Here is an 18,639-nt window from a genome sequence, read left to right as displayed (position 1 = left end):
AGAAAAAGAAAATCCACCACAAAGCTATTGCATACAACTTTATGAAATTAATAATTATTCAAGTAATACTTGTACATTTCAGACGGGAGACGCGGTGAATCCGCCCCCCCCTCCGTGTCCTCGCTCAAGTGGGCGAGCGGGAATTACCCTCGCTCTCTGTGGCTCACAGTTCCCACGGCAACTAAAAGGGGGGGGGGGGGGGGGGGGTGACTCGGGGGGGAGGGCGGAATGTGTGGGACAGGGCAGAGGGGAATGTGGTGCTGATACAGGAGGACTAGAGGGGAGATTTCATGCATCGGTGAGCTGCGAGGTGGGCACGTAGATCTTATCTCCGGGTTTGAAGGCGGGCATCCCCAGGTACGGGCAGCTGGCACAGCGGAACGCGTCACCCAGGTAACACTGCAGGGCGGGGGTAGAGACAGGGACAGGGCTAACGGTCAGGCGGCTAACCGTGCTCATCCAGTAGGGCTTTACAGGTAACGGGATGCTTAGTTTATAGTGAGTACACACAACACAAACACAGCCACCCTTCACAATGAGCTAGTGACAATGCTCTATAGAACTTGTTAGCCTGTGCTAGAATGTGTTGTTCAATGCGGGGGCACACAGACTTGATGGGCACTGAAGACACCCAGAGATAACAAATGCTAATGACCCTCTGGGAGGAGCTGAGGGAGGGGTGAGGTGGTGGAGATGGGGGAACTGGGGTGTTACTCACACTTCCACAGGCAGACTTCGCCTGACTGCTCTTCTTGCCAGAAGTATTGTCTGCATCCAGCTCCTCCGCTAGACCACACGTGCTGGACAGAGCGAGTCAGGTTATTCTCCAGCGCACACATCACCACTCGACAGCTACACACATGGAACATTAGGCCCAAAACACATACTCCATGTACGTACATGAGCACAGATCAATCTGCCTTTGAGAAGTCGATTTCACACAAAACTAACGTGTTGCCTGAAATTTCTGAAACGCAGTGTCCATCGTCGCAGTGAGGGGGCGCTAAAGCACTGTCCTCTCAGGTCCTCTTCGCACTCGTACTTGTGTTTGATCTGCACTTCGTTGCACGTCGCTCTGGATAAGAGCGTCTGCTAAATGCCATGTAATGTAAAAAAAAAAAAAAAAGCAGGCAACAATAGGATGAAGCCGCCATCATCAATTTGTACCTTCTTCTGCTCAGTCTTTCACAACTGTCCCGGAGCGCCACCTTGAGGACACCGGGTTATTACCTCCACAGGGAGATCCGAACACACAGCAAGCATGCACAACTGGGCCGTGCGTTGGCAGTGCACTGACCTGACATTGTAATTTTCGTTTACATACTTAAGTAGGGCAGGTTTTGGTCCTTGGTTGACATACTCAATGGTATCACAATACAGCCACTGACTCCATTACACACACACACACACACACACACACACACACACACACACACACCAGTTCTTGCAGGCTTTCTTCTTTTTGGCGGCACCGTCACCACACACGGGAGCTTTGAGGGAGGCGGGGTCAGGCTTCTTCAGGTCCTCGTCATCCAGGAGCAGGTCCGAGTCCATCAGGTCCTGGGGGGGTTAGGGGGGTGAAGAGGGCTTTACGAGGGCGGTCGCATCAAAACGCCCCTTACAATTTTCTTCTTTCTATTAACACAATCACAATCACACACTCACTCACTCACCACTTCCTCGTCCTCGATGTCGTTGGCTGACAGGGTCCACAAACTGGCAGTGCCGGGATCCAGAGCAGGTTTCTCTACTGAGAGAAACAACCAACAAACGAGAGAGAGAGAGAGAGAGGAAATATATCAGAGAATGTTACAGTGGAGGGCTGCAGAAGGAAGGGCAAGGCAGGAGGAGAGGAGACTATGGCACACCTGGTGTGGGTGTCTTCTTGGCGAAGGAGAGCTTGAGCTGGCTGGAGGAGCCCACCTCGTAGCTGGGCTTAGAGCCGGATATGCGCAGCCTAGAGAGGGAGTTCCCCTGGTACCCTGTCGCCTCCCGCAGGGAATCCACGTCCTCCAGGCTCAGGGGCGCCGAGCTCACCTGGGGGAGAACAGAGGCCTGTCAGCCTGCAGCGCCCCCTGGAGGCCGGGAGTGGAGTTGCGGAACTCACCTCTGTGACTGAGACCAGGCCGGACAGCTTCAGGGCCGACATCAGCTTCTGGGTGGTCCTTATTTTACCGTCCTCGCTGGCTGAGGGGAGAGGTCAGGGGTCGAAGGTCAGACTCAATGTTACAGAGTATATTGCCTCCTTAATGTAGTATGGGAGGGCAAAATGGCGGTCTCAGAAATGATTATATATATATATTTATTTATTATTATTTTTATTATTATTATTATTATTAATTAAATTGTGCATTCAAATGGAAAACATTAAATAATTTTGTTAATTGGAATGGTTGGCAAGTTCACAGTTTTCTTGTTGTGTTCACATGCTTCCGTTTACTGCCAGGTCGGAGATATCAGAGGCATCAGAAAGTTCCCATATTCCCAACTTGGAATTTAAAGGTCGACCAACAGTTTTTCCCCACTCGGAAGGTGGTCATTTCTGTAACTCCCATATGAAGTGGACACTGGCCATTTTTTAAACCACACATTGGTCTGCATACATCATAGCGACCATGTAGCAGTCCTGATGGATTCCCCTCTTTTCCCTGCCTACCTGTGACTGGCTCCTCCAGTACAACTTTTCCTCCAGGCCTGGTCACTTTGGTCATCTCTGCGAGAGTATCCAGACTGTGCACCGCACAGCTCCCCTGAATCAGCCCCGACAGAACCATGTCAAAGCTGGACGGCTGGTGAGAGGCTGGAGGAGGGGCACCACTTCAGTTTATCCAGAGAAACATATAAAAGCTACTTCCTACCCCTCAAACACACACCCCAAGCCCTTGCCCCTCCCATCCCATCCCCAAGAGACACACACAGCTCCACACCTGATTAAGGAGTGACACACACACACACACACACACACACACACACACACACACACACACACACACACACACACACACACACACACACCTCCCCCTCCCCTCAGTGAAACTCACAGAGCTGTAGTCTCTCCATGTTCTCCACAGACACCTGGCCTGTGCTCCCCACCAAAGCTCCCAGACCCTCTGCCAGCTCCTTCATCTCTACAGGCCGGCAGGGCAGGGACCACACCAGCAGCACCTTCTGTCCCTCCTGCACACCAAGGCTCTCCATTGTCTAAACACGCACACAAAATATTTTACTCAGCAGCTCCCTGGTCCTGCTGCGCACACCAGCGTTACCCGTTCTCGTCAACACAACTGTAATATCAGAGATGTTAAATGGTTGAATCAGCCCCCCAACCCAATTATCTCGTATGGTACGCAAACGGTATGCGTCTTGTTTATTTACGTAATCTCACCTTGGCCACGATATGAGTCAATTATATAATCCAATATGATAAAATATAATAACAATAAAGGTTCGGTAAAAATGCGCAGCGATGGCCTCCGGTATCACTGCAAGTGACCGGCACGATGATTCCACTCCGGTCAAATGGACGCGACAGAGCTGCGGCAATAGCAAAGGTCAGGTGGGGACGGTTATGTGACACTTTAGTTGAGTCGAGTACTTCGGCATTATTACTTTACGTTAGCTAACTGCCTAGCCCGAGTCGGGATGTTAACCTGGATTTCTGAAACCAGTGGGGAAAACATAAAACATTTGATAGCTTGGTCTATCTTGACAGACGCATGTACATTTTGAGCATAAACGCGAATGTATTCAGTTACGAGCTGAGCTATACAAGTAGCAAGTCACTTTAGTTTATCAGTCGTTAGCCATCTACCGCGAGTTATATACCACATTACGTTACGAAACAATGGCACTGGTTAACAGTAGGCTTGTTAACAGCAAATTGACTTATTTTAGCTGGCTACAAGTAGACTAGCTAGTTAGTATGTGGCCTTTAACTTACCGGATTACGTATTTTGCTTTTTTGTTTACCGGTCTTCAAAACACCTTTTCAACAGGGCAAATTCAATGTGACGCAGATAAGGGCAATCCACGTGAAGAGTTAGCTAACGTTAGCTCGTTCAAACTTAGCTAACTTACGTGACTTATTACAAAACCAAAACTGAACGTGGTAGAACTGATGATATTTCCAATAAAGAAACGGTTAGATAACACGTCGAACTGAAATGCTAATAGCGAAACGTTCGTCTCGACTTTCGACTTCACAACATTGACGCTGTTATTAAAAGACTCTTCCTTGAGGAAACCAGTCGCGCGGTAGTGACGCAGCTAACTAAGCAGTTGTGCAGGAGTTGCGGCTGGATATGGCGGCGCTGCTCAGAGGGCTACGTGCTGGGAGGGCCCTACGTGCTCTTGGCAGCGGTGAGCTGGACTTTATGTAGTTGAATCAATCTCAAGTAACATATTGAAACTTTTCGTGTCTGGCTCACCGTGATCCTCTATGACAATGGAAGCTAGCGAATTTAATTTAATTTGGCAAAATAGGAAGTTAATTTTGTGGGACAAGGTGATTGCGAAGGACGGCACAGCTGTCAAACATTAGTAACTAAAGTTAAAACCTTTAACGAACAGTCGGATACTGTGCTTTCATGTCATTATGTTAATGTTGTTTCATGGAATTTACGCAACGAAAGGATATTGTCTCGTTCATATTCATACAATTCGCTGTTTGTACTGATTTGATTGTACGTTTCCCTGTAATTTGCACTTATGTAATGCAATGTTATGTTATCTGAATGCAGTGTATTGCATCCACCCTCACCGGTGGAAAAAAAAAAAGATTTCTGTTAGCTTGCAATATCTGTTGGTTTACTCGTAAAATATAAACTTTTGTTTCATTTATCATGGAAAGTGAAAAATTGCCCCGCCCACCTACAGGCTAAACTTTCCTGCTAAGGTGGAATAGTCTATAATGCGATCGGTAAGGCTTTGACATTTATACCACGAAATCTTTGCGGTTCGGAACTACAGTGCCGTGTCTTAAATTTAGATTGGGCAAATCATTTTATTAAATGATAACAAATCGACATTTTTCCAGTGTCCCTGTCTCCAGGAATGGTAACGCCCCAGAGCAGCCGCTTGCAGCGCGGCTTCCGTCAAGCTGCCCGACTCAGGTTACGGGACGACTCCAAATCAGAACAACTAACCACGGCTGCATCTTCGTCATCCTCCCTGGCTCAACAACAGCATTTCCAGCCTCAGCCATCCGAGCAGGAAACAGCATCTGGACGAGAAACGTCTGCATCTGAACAGACGTCTGCATCTGCATCTCCAGAGGTGGAGGTGTCTGCACCTTCACCTGAGTTGGAGGCTCGCGTGCCTGCACCTGAGCTAGACGTGCCTGAATCTGCACCTAGCCCTGCGTCGACAGCTGCACAGGAGGTGTCTGCGTCGACAGCTGTACAGGAGGTGTCCGCATCTGGTCTGGAGGTGTCTGTGCATACGCCCGAGCTAGAGCCATCTGCATCTGTCCAACAGGCGTCTACATCTGACCAGGAAATGTCTGGGTCTGGGTCTGAGTCTGAGTCTGAGGGAGAGGCGTCTGCGTCTGCGCAGGAAGTGCCCACATCTGCACAGGAAGTGCCCACGTCTGCACAGGAAGTGCCCACGTCTGCACAGGAAGTGCCCACATCTGCACAGGAAGTGCCCACGCCTGCATCTGAGGGAGAGGTGTCTGCGCAGGAAGTGCCCACATCTGCACAGGAAGTTCCCGTGTCTGCATCCGAGGGAGAGGCGTCTGCACAGGCGGGGTCTGCGTTTGAGGAGGATGCTCCGGAGCCTGGCCTCAGGTCAGCACCCAGCTAACTCACCTGTAACGTTCTCACAACGCTGCTGCAACATTGTGGCAAAGTGTTAACATCACAGCAACCCCTCAGGTGTGCTGCGAGAGCATAGATCACTGTAGATGGGTCTTTAAGGGCAGCCAAGGTGCAAATGTTCTCTGTGCCCCTGTCCGCTGTGACACTGCATGTTCTCACCCAGAGCTGCCAGCCCTGTTCCTGGAAATCAACCCTCCTGTAGGTTTTCACTCCAACCCTAACAAAGTACAACTCATACAACAGCTCGGCCTCATTCCAATCACTTATTTTATCCCCCCCCCCCCGCCCCTCGATCGATTGAGAAAGGATATTCCCACCTGTTCAATGTTCCGTCTAGGAGCTAGAAGTAGAAGTTAAGAGACTCCCAATCTTTCCTTTGAGCGAGAAAACACCACCGTGTCCTTTGGGGAAGTATTTTTTCCAGAAAGCCTGATGTATAAATGATCAACCTATGCAACTGACGTAGCTTCGAACTGACGCTTGAAGGAGCAGGGATTCCATTCGCCTAACTCACATTTTCTCGATTTCCCCATCTTCATTTATATTTCTTGTCACTTTTGCTAGCCTCTCCCGATGGGTGGATCTAGGAGTAGAAAAAATTGCAAGAAAAAACAAAAAAAAGAGGAGAAAAATAAGCCATTGGAATGAGCCCCTCGAGATCTCATTGACTTGCTGATTAGTAGAAGCAGGTGTGCTAAATCGGGGTTGAAATGAGAACCTGCTGCTGCGGTAGATCTCCAGGAACACGGTTGGGCAGGCCTGCTCTAGCCTAACCAGCTGCTCTGACCGCGCAGCCAGGCGGATCAGGAGGAGGAGAGCGACGGCTACGAGACGGAGGAGGAGCTCCAGGCGCGCCTCCTCACCGCGGCGCTGGACTGGGTGCCGCAGCACGGCTGGTCGGCGGAGGCCATCGCCGCGGCCGCAGAGGTGAGTCCCGCCGCTGCCCCGCAGGGAGCGAGAGCGCCGTGGGGCGGACGCCTGAAGTTCACGGATGTACTCGCAGAGATGCCCGAAGTGACCGAGCCCAGTGGAGAAGTGTTACTGGAGGAGCCAGTCACCGGTAGGCGGGGAGGAGAGGGGAGACTATCACGACTTCTTTATGGGAGTCATGGTACAGTCTTAGGCACCCTAGACTTTATTTTATATATATGTTTATTTTTTTGTTTGTGTTAGTATAAAAGAACACAAGATTAAATTTTACAGAGACATTTTTCTATTTAATTTTAAAAAGTAATATATTATTGTAAGCAATTGACTACATTTTACATAACTTGATCAAGCCTGTCTGAGATCAGAAGCAAGGTGCCAACTGAAGTCTGCAGAAGAACTGTGGCAAGTTCTCCAACATGCTTGGAACAACATCCCTGCTGATTGTCTTATAGAACTGCAGGACAGCGTTGGCTATCTCAGAGAAGTGATACAGTTTTAACGCTGATGGGTGGTCACAAAAAATATTGATTTGATTCAGTTTTTAACTATTCTGCCAAATTAATAAAATGTATAGTACGTTTATTTAGGACCTTTCATTGAATTATCTTTGAAAGAATCTTATCTGTACAGAATGTTATACAGGGGTGGGTGTGGCACTGTGTGTGGGGAGGGGTGGGTGTAGCACTGTCTGTGGGGAGGGGTGAGTGTGGCTACAGAGCCTGTGGTGTGGGATCAGGTTTTTAAGTGTTTGTAGCTAGCTACTGCAACGGCGGAGGTGAAGAATCAAATCTGGGTCAAAATACGTAATCGTTTTTGAATTCAAACACTTTTCTACACTTTACTGAGCTTGCCTGGTATACTTTGAAACACTCTCACAAAATGCAAACCCCCGCCTTGTGGTCCTCTTGGTTTGCTCCGTTGCACCAGGCAAGATCAATTGAGCACAGAAAAGTATTTGAAGCCAAGACAATTAGGCATTTGACCCAGGTCTGATATAATTTAATGCATCGAGTGACTTATCTCCACAGTCCCTGCTGAAAAATAGCTCCGAGCAGGGCAGTCGGGTGACTGCCTGCATAGGTTTTATATACTGGAGCACTTATTCCCTGTGTGTGGCTGTGTGTTGCATTTATCGCGCATGTCTCACTCTCCCGTACCGCAGACCCTGGGCCTGTCCTCGGCGGCTGCCGGAATGTTCACCAACGGGGCGGGAGACTTGGTCCTTCACTTCGTCTCCCAGAGTAACGCCCAGCTGGCCCAGACGCTGGCTGAACATCACACACAAGTCCAGCAGGGCCAGGCAGAGTGAGCCACCGCTTTAACATTGCATTGTCACACACGCAGGCACACCGTACACACACACACACACACACACACACACACACACTCAAACCCTCACATACACACATAATATATGCACACGCACACAATATACACACATAGGCACACATACACAGAGTGACGTATGACACCAACCCTGAATCATCAGTATCTGTCGGGTGGAAAGTCCAGGGGCCAGACAGTAAAAGACCTGCCGTGTGGGTCTTCCACCCATTAACTCAACCAGCTAATTTTACTGATTACTGCTGCCTGCTGCCTGAAGAATTGTGCTTTTTACAAATCCAGGTGATTTGAACAAAATACTGGGGAGGACCTCCTCTGGTAGCTGAAGCCATCTTTCTTCTACAATTACTAAATTCCTGAGTGTTACATGTATCTGATAGGCCGACATCCCTGCTTCTCCATTAAAACCTGGTTTATACTTTGTCACACAACCTTTTCGATGAGTGTCAAGATAAATGAACAGACAAACTGCTGAAATTAAAAATTTTGGAAACCTGTCCGCTCCCAGCAGAATTATTGAAGGGGAAAAAAGTATCATAACCGTGAATTTTGGCATTCCGTGATATGGCTGTCCAATGTACACTGTGTGACAAAGTATGACGTTTTCCACCACATAACAAAGTTATAGGTATGTGACACTGAGATGTGACAAATCATCATATGACACATGTCGAAAAGGTCGTGCGACGAAGTATAAATCAGGCCGAAGGGTTTCTACACTGCCCTCACAAGCCCGTTTGTAACATAATCCACAATAACTGTCGCTGATGGCACACAGGCATTCGCTAAGATGGCGGGCCTCTCTGTTTCAGACCAAAGGAAACCAGTGAGTTTCTGAGATACGCGGTCGAGGCTCGACTGAGGATGCTCATCCCCTATATGGACAGCTGGCCTCAGGTAAACCTTACAGCACCCCGAGCTATAGGAAAACCAGACACTTTACCTCGATACGGAAATCGCGTCAACTATACCAGGCAATCTCTCACCACGCCTGGTCATAGTTACGTATTGTATCGTACCTGGCTACAGCAACGCCTTTACACTGCACTTAGTAAAAGAAAAGACAGCATCTTGTTGTTGAGGCAGATATGCAGTTAGCATATACAGTGAGGTGCGTAAGTATTTGGACAGTCTGGAAGTCATACGGTTCCCTCCATATGGATCTAAACCCGGGCCCAAATGAAAGCGGACAGTACAGCATTAATGTGAGGGTACCTGCATCCATATGGACTGAACGGTGTATTATGGTGTAATGGAATTACAGCCCTTTAAAATTGTGTCACTGTCCAAATACTTACAGACCTCACCGTATGCTACCTCTGTCTGTAAATTCAAGCACCCGCTGTTGATGGAACAGCAGATGCTTCAGCTCTCCTCCCCCTCTCTCTGTAGGCCATGAGTATCCTGCTTCTTCCCCACAACATCCCCAACAGCCTGAAGCACCTCTCCACCCTGATAGACGACATCTGGTACTACGCTGGGGACCGCTCCACAGACGTGAGAAATCCACCCCCTCCCACTACTTCCTCTTCACCTCCCTTTTCCTAACTCTACTCCCTCACTCCTTCCTTTGCACATTTGCACTATTAAACTGACTCTGGGTTCTTCACCATCGCTTATTTTTTACCTCCTCGCGAGGAAGGGAAGCAAGGACACGGGAATTGAGGAAACATGAATTAGGCATATGGAACAGCCTTGCTCTTAGAAACATCAGTTTGAAGCCGTGCCAGTTACAGACTTGGCGGATGGGGAGAGGTGGCACCACAGGCCGATCGTACGTCAAGGACGCGCTGGCCTTTTCTTGCTCGCGCATTCTTCGGGAGCCTCCATGCTCCTTCAAGGAACATTTATTGGTTTGGAGTGTCCGTGAAGATGGCGGACCTCGGTTCAATTTCTGGATCAGTCGAAAATCAGTTATAAAATAAGTGATTGGAATGAGACCTCTATCTCCTTCCCCCTCTCCGTCATTCTCTTGGATTGTCATCTGTGACTCCATTACTGTATGTAAATCTCTGGAGTGTTGCGTCCCTTCTCCTCCCCCAGATGAACTGGTACACTCGCCGCGCGGCTCTGACCGGCGTCTACAACACCACCGAGCTGGTGATGCTGCAGGACTCCTCCCCGGACTTCCAGGACACCTGGGACTTCCTCGACAAACGCATCCAGGACATCGTCAACATGGCCAACGCGGCCAAGCAGGTACCTCTCGCACCTGTGCGGGCATCACCCCCTCCTCCGGTTTTATTCGCTGACTTGGCTGGCCTCTCCTCTGCACCAGCCAATCCGCATTCTTCTCTCTGAACTACCCGTTTGTAGTGCAGCATGTGATGTCCTCTGATGGTGTGTTTCAACATCAGCGCGTTCACAGAGAAGGGGGAGGGATAAACAGTGTTGTGGTTTGAGGGTGTTTGTTGCTGCAATTCCTCTCTTGGCCGTTAGAAGTCCGAAATGACCTATTGTACCTTTAAACAGAAAACTGGAATATAAGCTCACCACTACAATGACCAGCAGAGAGAAAGAGACTAGTGAGTGGCCTTGTGAATATTACCCCTCTAACTTCAGTGAGACAATAAAAGAAGAGAAGGTAGAGCGCTAAGATGGGGAAAAACACACAACCACTGTAAAACATAATAAAATGTTTATCTTTTCCAAAGATTATTATTTGTGGTTTTTCTCTAGAGATGATAAAACCTTCAAGTCATGGAGATCACCAGGACACCTAATATTTGTTTATATACAGTATGAATATGAAGGAATTCCCTATAGTAGAGAGAAACAAGTTGATCAGATCAAGTCTGACAGAATTTACCATTTTGTAACAATGAAACATATGGACCATGAACAAATAACTTTTATATGGAAACATATTGTTTCTCTCGCTCTCATATGTTGTATTCTAAAATCTAAGCAACTGACAGTAGTGTAGGGTTTAATATATTCTCATGGAAAACCTGAGTGTCCATTTCTTTGTCCTGTAGGTGCAGGCCACCGGTGAGGCAGTGGTGCAGGGAATCATGGGAGCTGCAGTCACGGTGGGTGTGGAGACTCGGAGAACACCTCCTGATTGGCTGTCAGGATGAGTTCCGTAAGAGTGCTGAGACTGATCTCTATCTCTCCCACCGTTCTTGTCTCTCCCTCTCTCAGCTGTCAAACCTCGCAGGGATGAACCAGCGGAGATGAAGCGAGGGAGCGTGTCTGACCCAAATAAATCTTCACACCCCCAGACTGTACCTCCCGATGTCCGTCTGTCTGACAGGGCTCATTACTCCAGCGAATCTATACTCCGAAGAGCAGCTGGGGCGGGGCGGGGCGGTTTCTCCCTGGCGAGGTGACGTCTCTTCCACGCGGCTCAGCCCACATCCCCTCTCTGATGTCCGGACTGACTCAGGATGCCTTGCGGTTCCACAACCAGAACACCTCCACTTCTTCATTTATGTAAACTACAAGAAGGAGCACTGTGCTTGAAACTTTTTTTTTGAGTAGTTTTTAGCTTTCTCTATAAACAGTATATCAATAAAGGATACTATATATTCTCACGTATGTGCTGTGGCTACTCTCCTTCTTCAACATGTATACCTTGAGACAATAAGCAGAGGGTAAAAGCACACATTTTGAATGACTTGATGTGTCTTTAACATTGTATACATACTGAGCAAATGGGTTTTCATAACTTTCCCTACATTTACTTAACATAAGGTAATGGCGAGAACAGGCCATTCAGTCCAGCAATGTGATACTTGAGGTAAAAGACTAGTATTACTGTCATTCGGGTAGTATTTTGTAAACTTGGCGATAATTACGTTTGAGATATCACTGAAAAACGCATGCCTTTTGCATAAAAATGATTTCATAACGTGAACACCCAGCCCTACAGATGGCGGTAATTCCCTGATTTGTTAATATAATGGCGAACCAAAGATACTATATCTTTAAAAAGATACGACTTGCATTTCACGGACATACCACAGAAATGTCACACTACCGGAACTCTTCTATCTACTACTCAGAACTCGAGCTACCGGAACTTATGTCTTCCTTGAAATACGTCTCAAGTTGTTGAAATCGCCGCCGGAAGTCCATTCAAGTGTTTCCGGATCAGTACTGTTGAGTTGCGTATGTTTGAAATTTTGTGGATTGAAGTCCCCTGAAACAATTATTTCATTTTCTCGCATTCTTGCCCAGGTAACTCTATGCTATGCCGTACGCAAATCAGCCGACGGTGAAAATTACGGAGTTGTCGGACGAGAATGTGAAATTTGTGATAGAGAACACCGACTTGGCGTAAGTAACGTTACATTCTATTGGCTAGTTCGCTAGCGTCTATAATGTTCCACAAATAACGCTTAAACATCACAGTTTATGGCCACCAATAGTTATAATAGTTTACAATTGAATTAAATCACCCGCACGTTTTCTTATTCAAAGGCTGTACTTGAATGGCTAACATTTCATTCATCAGAATTATTGCATGTCATGTAGCATGCGTTGATGGCAAGGTGTCTGTTTCATGTGTGTTGTTATAAATGTCGCAGGGTGGCGAACTCCATCCGGCGCGTCTTCATGTCAGAAGTGGCAACAATTGGTAAATTGCGTTTTTACGATGCTGTACTACCTACCATTGCATGCATATATTTAACTCACCAATATTATTTGCATGTAAATCTATTTTGTCTCCCCTTTTGTAGCAATTGACTGGATTCAGATCGACGCAAATTCCTCAGTCCTCCACGATGAGTTCATCGCACACAGAGTCGGTACGTACTTGCGCCTCGCACTTACGTCCCTGCCTTGTAGCAGTTACCCTAATTCGTGTAACCATCTCATTAATGTTATGGACGTGACTCTGGTCGTAGGTCTGGTCCCCTTAACCAGTGATGACATCGTGGACAAGATGCAGTATTCAAGGGTATGGGCTTTTCTAATGGCCTCATAATGTTGTTGTCTGGAATGGTAGGGTTGTGATGAATTTGTCAGGATTGTGATTGGTTTGCCTTGTCAACTTGTCCTTATCTCTGACGCACCCTTCTTCTCTCTCAGGACTGTACGTGTGACGACTTCTGTCCAGAATGTTCTGTGGAGCTGACGCTGGATGTCCGCTGCACTGAAGACCAGACGCGCCACGTCACGTCCCGGGACCTCCTGTCCAACAACCCCCGAGTCATCCCTGTGAGCGTGTGCCACAATCACACTCACGTTTTCTCTCTCACACACACACACACACACACACACACTCTCTTGTTCTTCAGTGTCATGGACTTTTAAATGCCCTCTCAATGATGGGTCTGCTTGCATGCAAAATTGTAATTTGCCCTTTCTGTGTGTCTGGTGTGACCTCTAGGTGACCTCCAGGAGTCGGGACAATGACCCCAACGACTATGTGGAACAGGACGGTGAGCTGCTGTTGATTAGAACACACACACACACATTATCTTTCTTTCTGTTGCACACACACTATCTTTCTTTCTCTCTTTCTCTCACGCACACAGACACACACACACACACAGTGTACCAGCAGTGTTGCAGGTCTTAAAGTTCTCAGGCACCACGCCTGTTTTCAGGCAAAGAGCCTGAATTCATATAATACTTTATTCAATGCATTGTACACATTTCCTCCTGGACAACTTTTCAGGTTCACAAATTTTTCTTTTCTTGCTTTTAATCCCTGGTGTTGTGTGTCAGCCTCAGCGTGACATCATCTGTAACTGTCCCTTTTCATCACCATCCAAACACACCATCTCCATCCTCCCTCCCTTCTTTGCTTATAACCCCCCCCCCCCACACACCTCCTCCACCGCTCATTTTACTGCTCCTCCTCCTGCAGACATCCTGCTGGTGAAGCTCCGTAAGGGGCAGGAGCTGCGTCTCCGAGCGTACGCCAAGAAGGGCTTCGGCAAGGAGCACGCCAAGTGGAACCCCACCGCAGGGGTGTCCTTTGAGTACGACCCCGACAACGCCCTCCGACACACCGTCTACCCCCGCCCAGAGGAATGGTACGTTCCGCTGGGTTTGAGGGCGAATGGGACTGTACCAATGGCACCGGTGAGGGGTGGGGATGGATGGAGGAAAGAATGCTTTGTTCCTCTCACTGAGGTTGCACCTCCCTCTCTTTCAGGCCGAAGAGCGAGTACTCTGAGATTGAGGAGGACGAGGTACAGGCGCCCTACGACCCCAACGGCAAGCCAGAGAGGTGCCCACTGCTTATTTTCTTTTCTTTTTCAGCCCTGCTTCCTGTTAACTGGTGTGGGCAGTAATGCGCTCATAAAATAAACTTATTGAAGCCGCGACTAAGACCATTCTAACAGCCTCCTCTCACCGCTGTACTCCTGGGTCCTGTTTCACAAAGCGCAGGACGACTGAGTCAGCAGGATAACTGCACAGAGTAAAACCCGGAACGCTCCCAAATCTGGAAGATGAACTGAAGTAAGAAGAGCTTTTCAGGGTTTTACTCGTCCAGCTAACGCAGTCGTCCGGGTGATTTAATAATCCTGTTTTGAGAAATACCCCCCGCTTTACTGGAGCACTAGTCATGTTGGTGGTGGTGATACTGAGGGTGTTGATGAAGGTAATTGTAACATGATGACGATGACGACGATGATGACGAAGGTGTTCCCGACCCCTCCCTGCAGGTTCTATTACAACGTGGAGTCGTGCGGCTCGCTGCGGCCAGAGACCATCGTCATGTCGGCGCTGGCCGTGCTGAAGAAGAAGCTGAGCGACCTGCAGACCCAGCTCAGCCACGAGATCCAGAGCGACGTGCTCACCATCAACTGAGCCGGAGCCCCCCCGACCCTCTCAGATTCAAATACTTTACTACGCTTAACTCGGCCTGTCTGGGGTACGAACCCGTGAAATGCTCTCAAAATGTAATATCTATAGGAGCTGCCGTTACACTTTTTGATTTTGTAGATTCCGATACCTATGAAGTGCTCTCAAACCTCGCCTTGGTTGGCTCGGTTGCACCAGGCAAGATCAGTCGAGCACAGAAAAGTAGTTGAATCTAAAACAATTAGGTGTTTGACTGATCCTGACAACCAGTGAATCACAGCACTGTCTCGCTTTCGCACCCTCACTGCCCTGATAGTCCCGATTGGCTGAGATGCAGGCCAATCAGAGACCGTTTGGATGGTTAATCCTGTTCACTCATGTTACCAGCCCGACTAGCTTCTCCTTGAAGCTACCTTAAAGGGGCAGTTCGCCCAAGAATAAGTTTCCACTTATTCGTAGTACTATCTATCCATCCAGATGGTTTCATGAGTTTTCTAGATGCAGTTCATCTTGATACAACAGACCTTTATGGGCCCACTGAAAATGTACATTTGGAAAAACTCAATTTCTATCTCCGAATATCATGCAATTGAGAACCTTCTACCCAAAATACGGCAACGGCGTATTTCTGAGGAAAGTCCTGCAGGCAGATGAGAATGAAACTTTTTTATGTTTGCAGTGTGTGACCATTTGTTGTAGTTTCAATATAGCAACTTGTACAGCTTCAAAATTCATAGTTAACAGGTTTATTAATTTAACAGTTAATTTGTTGTCGAACAAAACACTTGTTATCGATGGATGGATGGATGGTACTCTGGGTAAGTGGGAACTCTGGGTTTGTTTGTGAACTGCTCCTTTAATCCAGGAAACAAGCCTGCCAAGCGCATTTGTGCCCCTAAGCGATGATTGGGCACCCCAAAAATCACACAAAGCTGTACCATCACGGATCTTGCCCCCTTTAGTTTTGCGAAATGATGACTGCTGTTCAGCCAACGGGAGCTTGGTGGATGTGTTCTCATCGTGGGGCTGGAGGCCAGTAGATGGGTGTTATTTCTGTTGAACTGTTTGAACAATTCGATCTGCTTTCGAAAACCAGGTCTGATTCTGTAACCCCTGTTTTATACACAATAAAGGCGTATTTGTCCTGTTAATAGTGTGGAGGTCTGAGTGATATAATGGGACGCACCTCTGGTGCTACACTCTTCGTAAGGATGGATGGTGACCACACCCTTCTCACAGCATGAGGTCTGTGATGGGGCTCATTTCAGTCGCTTATTTTTCCCCTCCTTCCTCCTCGTTCCTCGCCTGACCCCCGAAATCAATCGAGGTCTGTCATCTTTCAGGGAATTCCGATCTGTTAAATGTTCCTTCAAAGAGCTAGAGGCCAGGAGCTCGGAGGCTCCCAAAGATTTATTGAGCAAGGAAACATGAGCACATGCTTTGCGAAAGCGGTTTTTCACAATGTAAATGTGTGATGTGAAATGATCGACCTGTGGATCGACCTCTTGCCGTCTACAACTGACGTTGCTTCACAAATGAGTAGGAAAGCCGTTTGCTCAATTCACACTTTCCCATCTTCACCTCCATTCCGCGCCTCCTTTCCTTGCCTCCCCCAGTAGCTGGAGCTCGGACCAAGGAAAGAAGCCATGAAAGGAAGGAGAAAGCGATTAATACAGTTAGCATTTGAAATGAGCCCAAAGACTGCACAGTGTTTTGCCCTGGCTGCTGTACACTGCAGGTCTACTAACTTCCTGCAGAGCTCAGTAAAGACAGCCAATAGTCCTCAATGTCGACTGTGAAATCTTTGGCTGTGGCCCATTTAGTGGTGACCAGAGAGTGAAGCTTCCTGATCTCAAATTATGGATACAATCATTCACTGACTCATATCTGACTAGCCAATTAAGACTCCTCTCAGTAGCAAAACAATTAACTCAAAATGGAGATTCCGTCTGCCATATAACTGCTATAGGACACCGGTTCAAATCGGCGCCTTTGAGTAAGGACCCCTGATCTGCTTCAGTAAAATCCATCCATCCATCCATCCATCCATTATCTTAACCCGCTTATCCTGAACAGGGTCGCAGGGGGGCTGGAGCATATCCCAGCATACATTGGGCGAAAGGCAGGAATATGATGCGTGTACAAAAATATAAGCCGTCTGCTAAGCAAATAATTGAGGCTTTGACAGCCCCACCCTTTTGTGGGAATGGGGCGTTTCATTCGCCCATAACTGCGTGCCAGTAACTCGCCCCCAAAGGGACCGCAGCTCAGCCTTCAGCTGCCAGATTTAACGGTACTTTGGAGAAACGGAAATGAAGGATGTGGGGCACCCCAAACAGGCGCAGTGTGCAGGAGAGGGGGCAAAACGGACTGTTTCACTAGCTGGCTGTCAAAACAGAACTAGGCTACTCTGTACTATATTAGCCAAAGAGAAACTTTAGAGTATTTTTAAACAAGAACGGTAGTTATTCTCTAGACGGAATGACCTGGTGTGAATTGTCGTAAACAGGATTGGATTAGATTGTTCTGGAATGGACTGGTTTTAATTAAGTTTAACATGAGAGCTACATTAATGAGGGAATCTAGGCCTACCCAAAGTCATTAGTTAGCCCCTAAACAGAGAATAGCTTTTTAGTGAGGAATATCCCGTAGGCCTATAGAACACTGAAAGGCTATTTTGACTGTTATCTTTACTCGCCCAGTAGCCAAAGAATATCAACACACCGCGCAAGGTTTTCTTATCTTGATTTGATGGTAAGGACAGGTCCGTTAACCGTGAAATGCGTGGACAGGCCAGGGAAAGCGGTCAATTACGTAATGTTCGTATCTCGCTAACCCATGCCCTGCATGAAGTAATACAATCTTCAGCTTCGTCACACAGTTCAGTCGCTGATTTCTGAGGCTGTACTTGTAATTCCTTCTTTTTTCTTTTTTTAAGTCATGTCTGTTCAGAACGGTTCTGTTCAAAGCCTGTCACAGAAAGCAGAAATGATTCAACACGTGTCCTAAAAATACACTGCTCAAAAAATTAAGGGAACACTTAAGGGACACATCAGATGTTAATGAATGATTTATTCAAGTTGAAAATCTTTACCGATGTACATTGTATAATTTGTTAAGAACAAAATGACATACCAACGGTCAAAGGAAGCCAAAATCGTCAACCCATTGAGTGCTGGATTCAAAATCACACCGAAAATCAAAGTAAAAAATGTACACACGTGGACAAAATTGTTGGTACCCCTCTGTTAATGAAAGAAAAACCCACAATGGTCACTGAAATAACTTGAAACTGACAAAAGTAATAATAAATAAAAATTTACTGAAAATTAACCAATGAAAATCAGACATTGCTTTTGAATTGTGGTTCAACAGAATCATTTAAAAACAAACTAGGGTGTGTCCTCTAATTAGCATCATAGGTGTCTTCAAACTTGTAATCAGTCAGTCTGCCTATTTAAAGGGTGACAAGTAGTCACTGTGCTGTTTGGTGACATGGTGTGTACCACACTGAACATGGACCACAGAATGCGAAGGAGAGAGTTGTCTGAGGAGATTAGAAAGAAAATTATAGACAAGCATGTTAAAGGTAAGGGCAGCACGGATGGTGCAGTGGGTAGCACTGCTGCCTCACAGCAAGGAGGTCCTGGGTTAGAATCCCCGTCGGCCGGGGCCTCTCTGTGTGGAGTTTGCATGTTCTCCCCGTGTTCGTGTGGGTTTCCTCCGGGTACTCTGGTTTCCTCCCACAGTCCAAAGACATGCAGGTTAGGCTGATTGGAGAGTC

At 47.3% G+C, this 18,639-nt stretch overlaps 3 protein-coding genes across 5 annotated transcripts; 2 read left to right on the top strand and 1 right to left on the bottom strand.

The window, feature by feature from the left end:
• Positions 1-176: 176 nt before the first annotated feature.
• ciapin1 (cytokine induced apoptosis inhibitor 1) lies at positions 177-4,332 on the bottom strand. 2 transcript variants are annotated; one of them, XM_061221598.1, is made up of 9 exons: positions 3,941-4,332; positions 3,042-3,201; positions 2,657-2,800; positions 2,108-2,187; positions 1,869-2,037; positions 1,674-1,750; positions 1,439-1,560; positions 719-800; positions 177-399 (listed from the first exon to the last, which is right to left on the bottom strand). In XM_061221598.1, exons 2-9 carry the CDS (start codon positions 3,196-3,198, stop codon positions 289-291), a joined length of 942 nt encoding a protein of 313 aa, XP_061077582.1. In that variant the 5' UTR covers positions 3,199-3,201; positions 3,941-4,332; the 3' UTR covers positions 177-288. The 2 variants fall into 2 exon arrangements, with proteins under 2 accessions (XP_061077582.1, XP_061077584.1); XM_061221600.1 differs by lacking the exon at positions 3,941-4,332 and adding an exon at positions 3,386-3,803.
• On the top strand, positions 4,207-11,630 carry LOC133111344 (ubiquinone biosynthesis protein COQ9-B, mitochondrial-like). 2 transcript variants are annotated; one of them, XM_061221596.1, is made up of 9 exons: positions 4,207-4,359; positions 5,036-5,786; positions 6,611-6,743; positions 7,909-8,051; positions 8,903-8,987; positions 9,483-9,587; positions 10,134-10,289; positions 11,069-11,122; positions 11,235-11,630. In XM_061221596.1, the coding sequence occupies exons 1-9, from the start codon at positions 4,302-4,304 to the stop codon at positions 11,268-11,270; spliced, it is 1,521 nt and encodes a 506-aa protein (XP_061077580.1). In that variant the 5' UTR covers positions 4,207-4,301; the 3' UTR covers positions 11,271-11,630. The 2 variants fall into 2 exon arrangements, with proteins under 2 accessions (XP_061077580.1, XP_061077581.1); XM_061221597.1 differs by lacking the exon at positions 4,207-4,359 and adding an exon at positions 4,802-4,918.
• A 513-nt stretch (positions 11,631-12,143) lies between these two features.
• On the top strand, positions 12,144-16,006 carry polr2c (RNA polymerase II subunit C). Its single transcript, XM_061222037.1, has 10 exons — positions 12,144-12,198; positions 12,273-12,371; positions 12,623-12,672; positions 12,776-12,844; positions 12,944-12,996; positions 13,128-13,256; positions 13,429-13,480; positions 13,912-14,080; positions 14,203-14,277; positions 14,717-16,006. The coding sequence occupies exons 2-10, from the start codon at positions 12,286-12,288 to the stop codon at positions 14,859-14,861; spliced, it is 828 nt and encodes a 275-aa protein (XP_061078021.1). The 5' UTR covers positions 12,144-12,198; positions 12,273-12,285; the 3' UTR covers positions 14,862-16,006.
• The last annotated feature ends 2,633 nt before the right edge of the window (positions 16,007-18,639 follow it).

This window comes from Conger conger, chromosome 15, assembly GCF_963514075.1.
Source record: "Conger conger chromosome 15, fConCon1.1, whole genome shotgun sequence".
NCBI classification, from domain to species: Eukaryota; Metazoa; Chordata; class Actinopteri; order Anguilliformes; family Congridae; genus Conger; species Conger conger.
The sequence above is the reverse complement of the archived record's forward strand: the minus strand, read 5'-3'. Positions and strand labels throughout refer to the sequence as shown.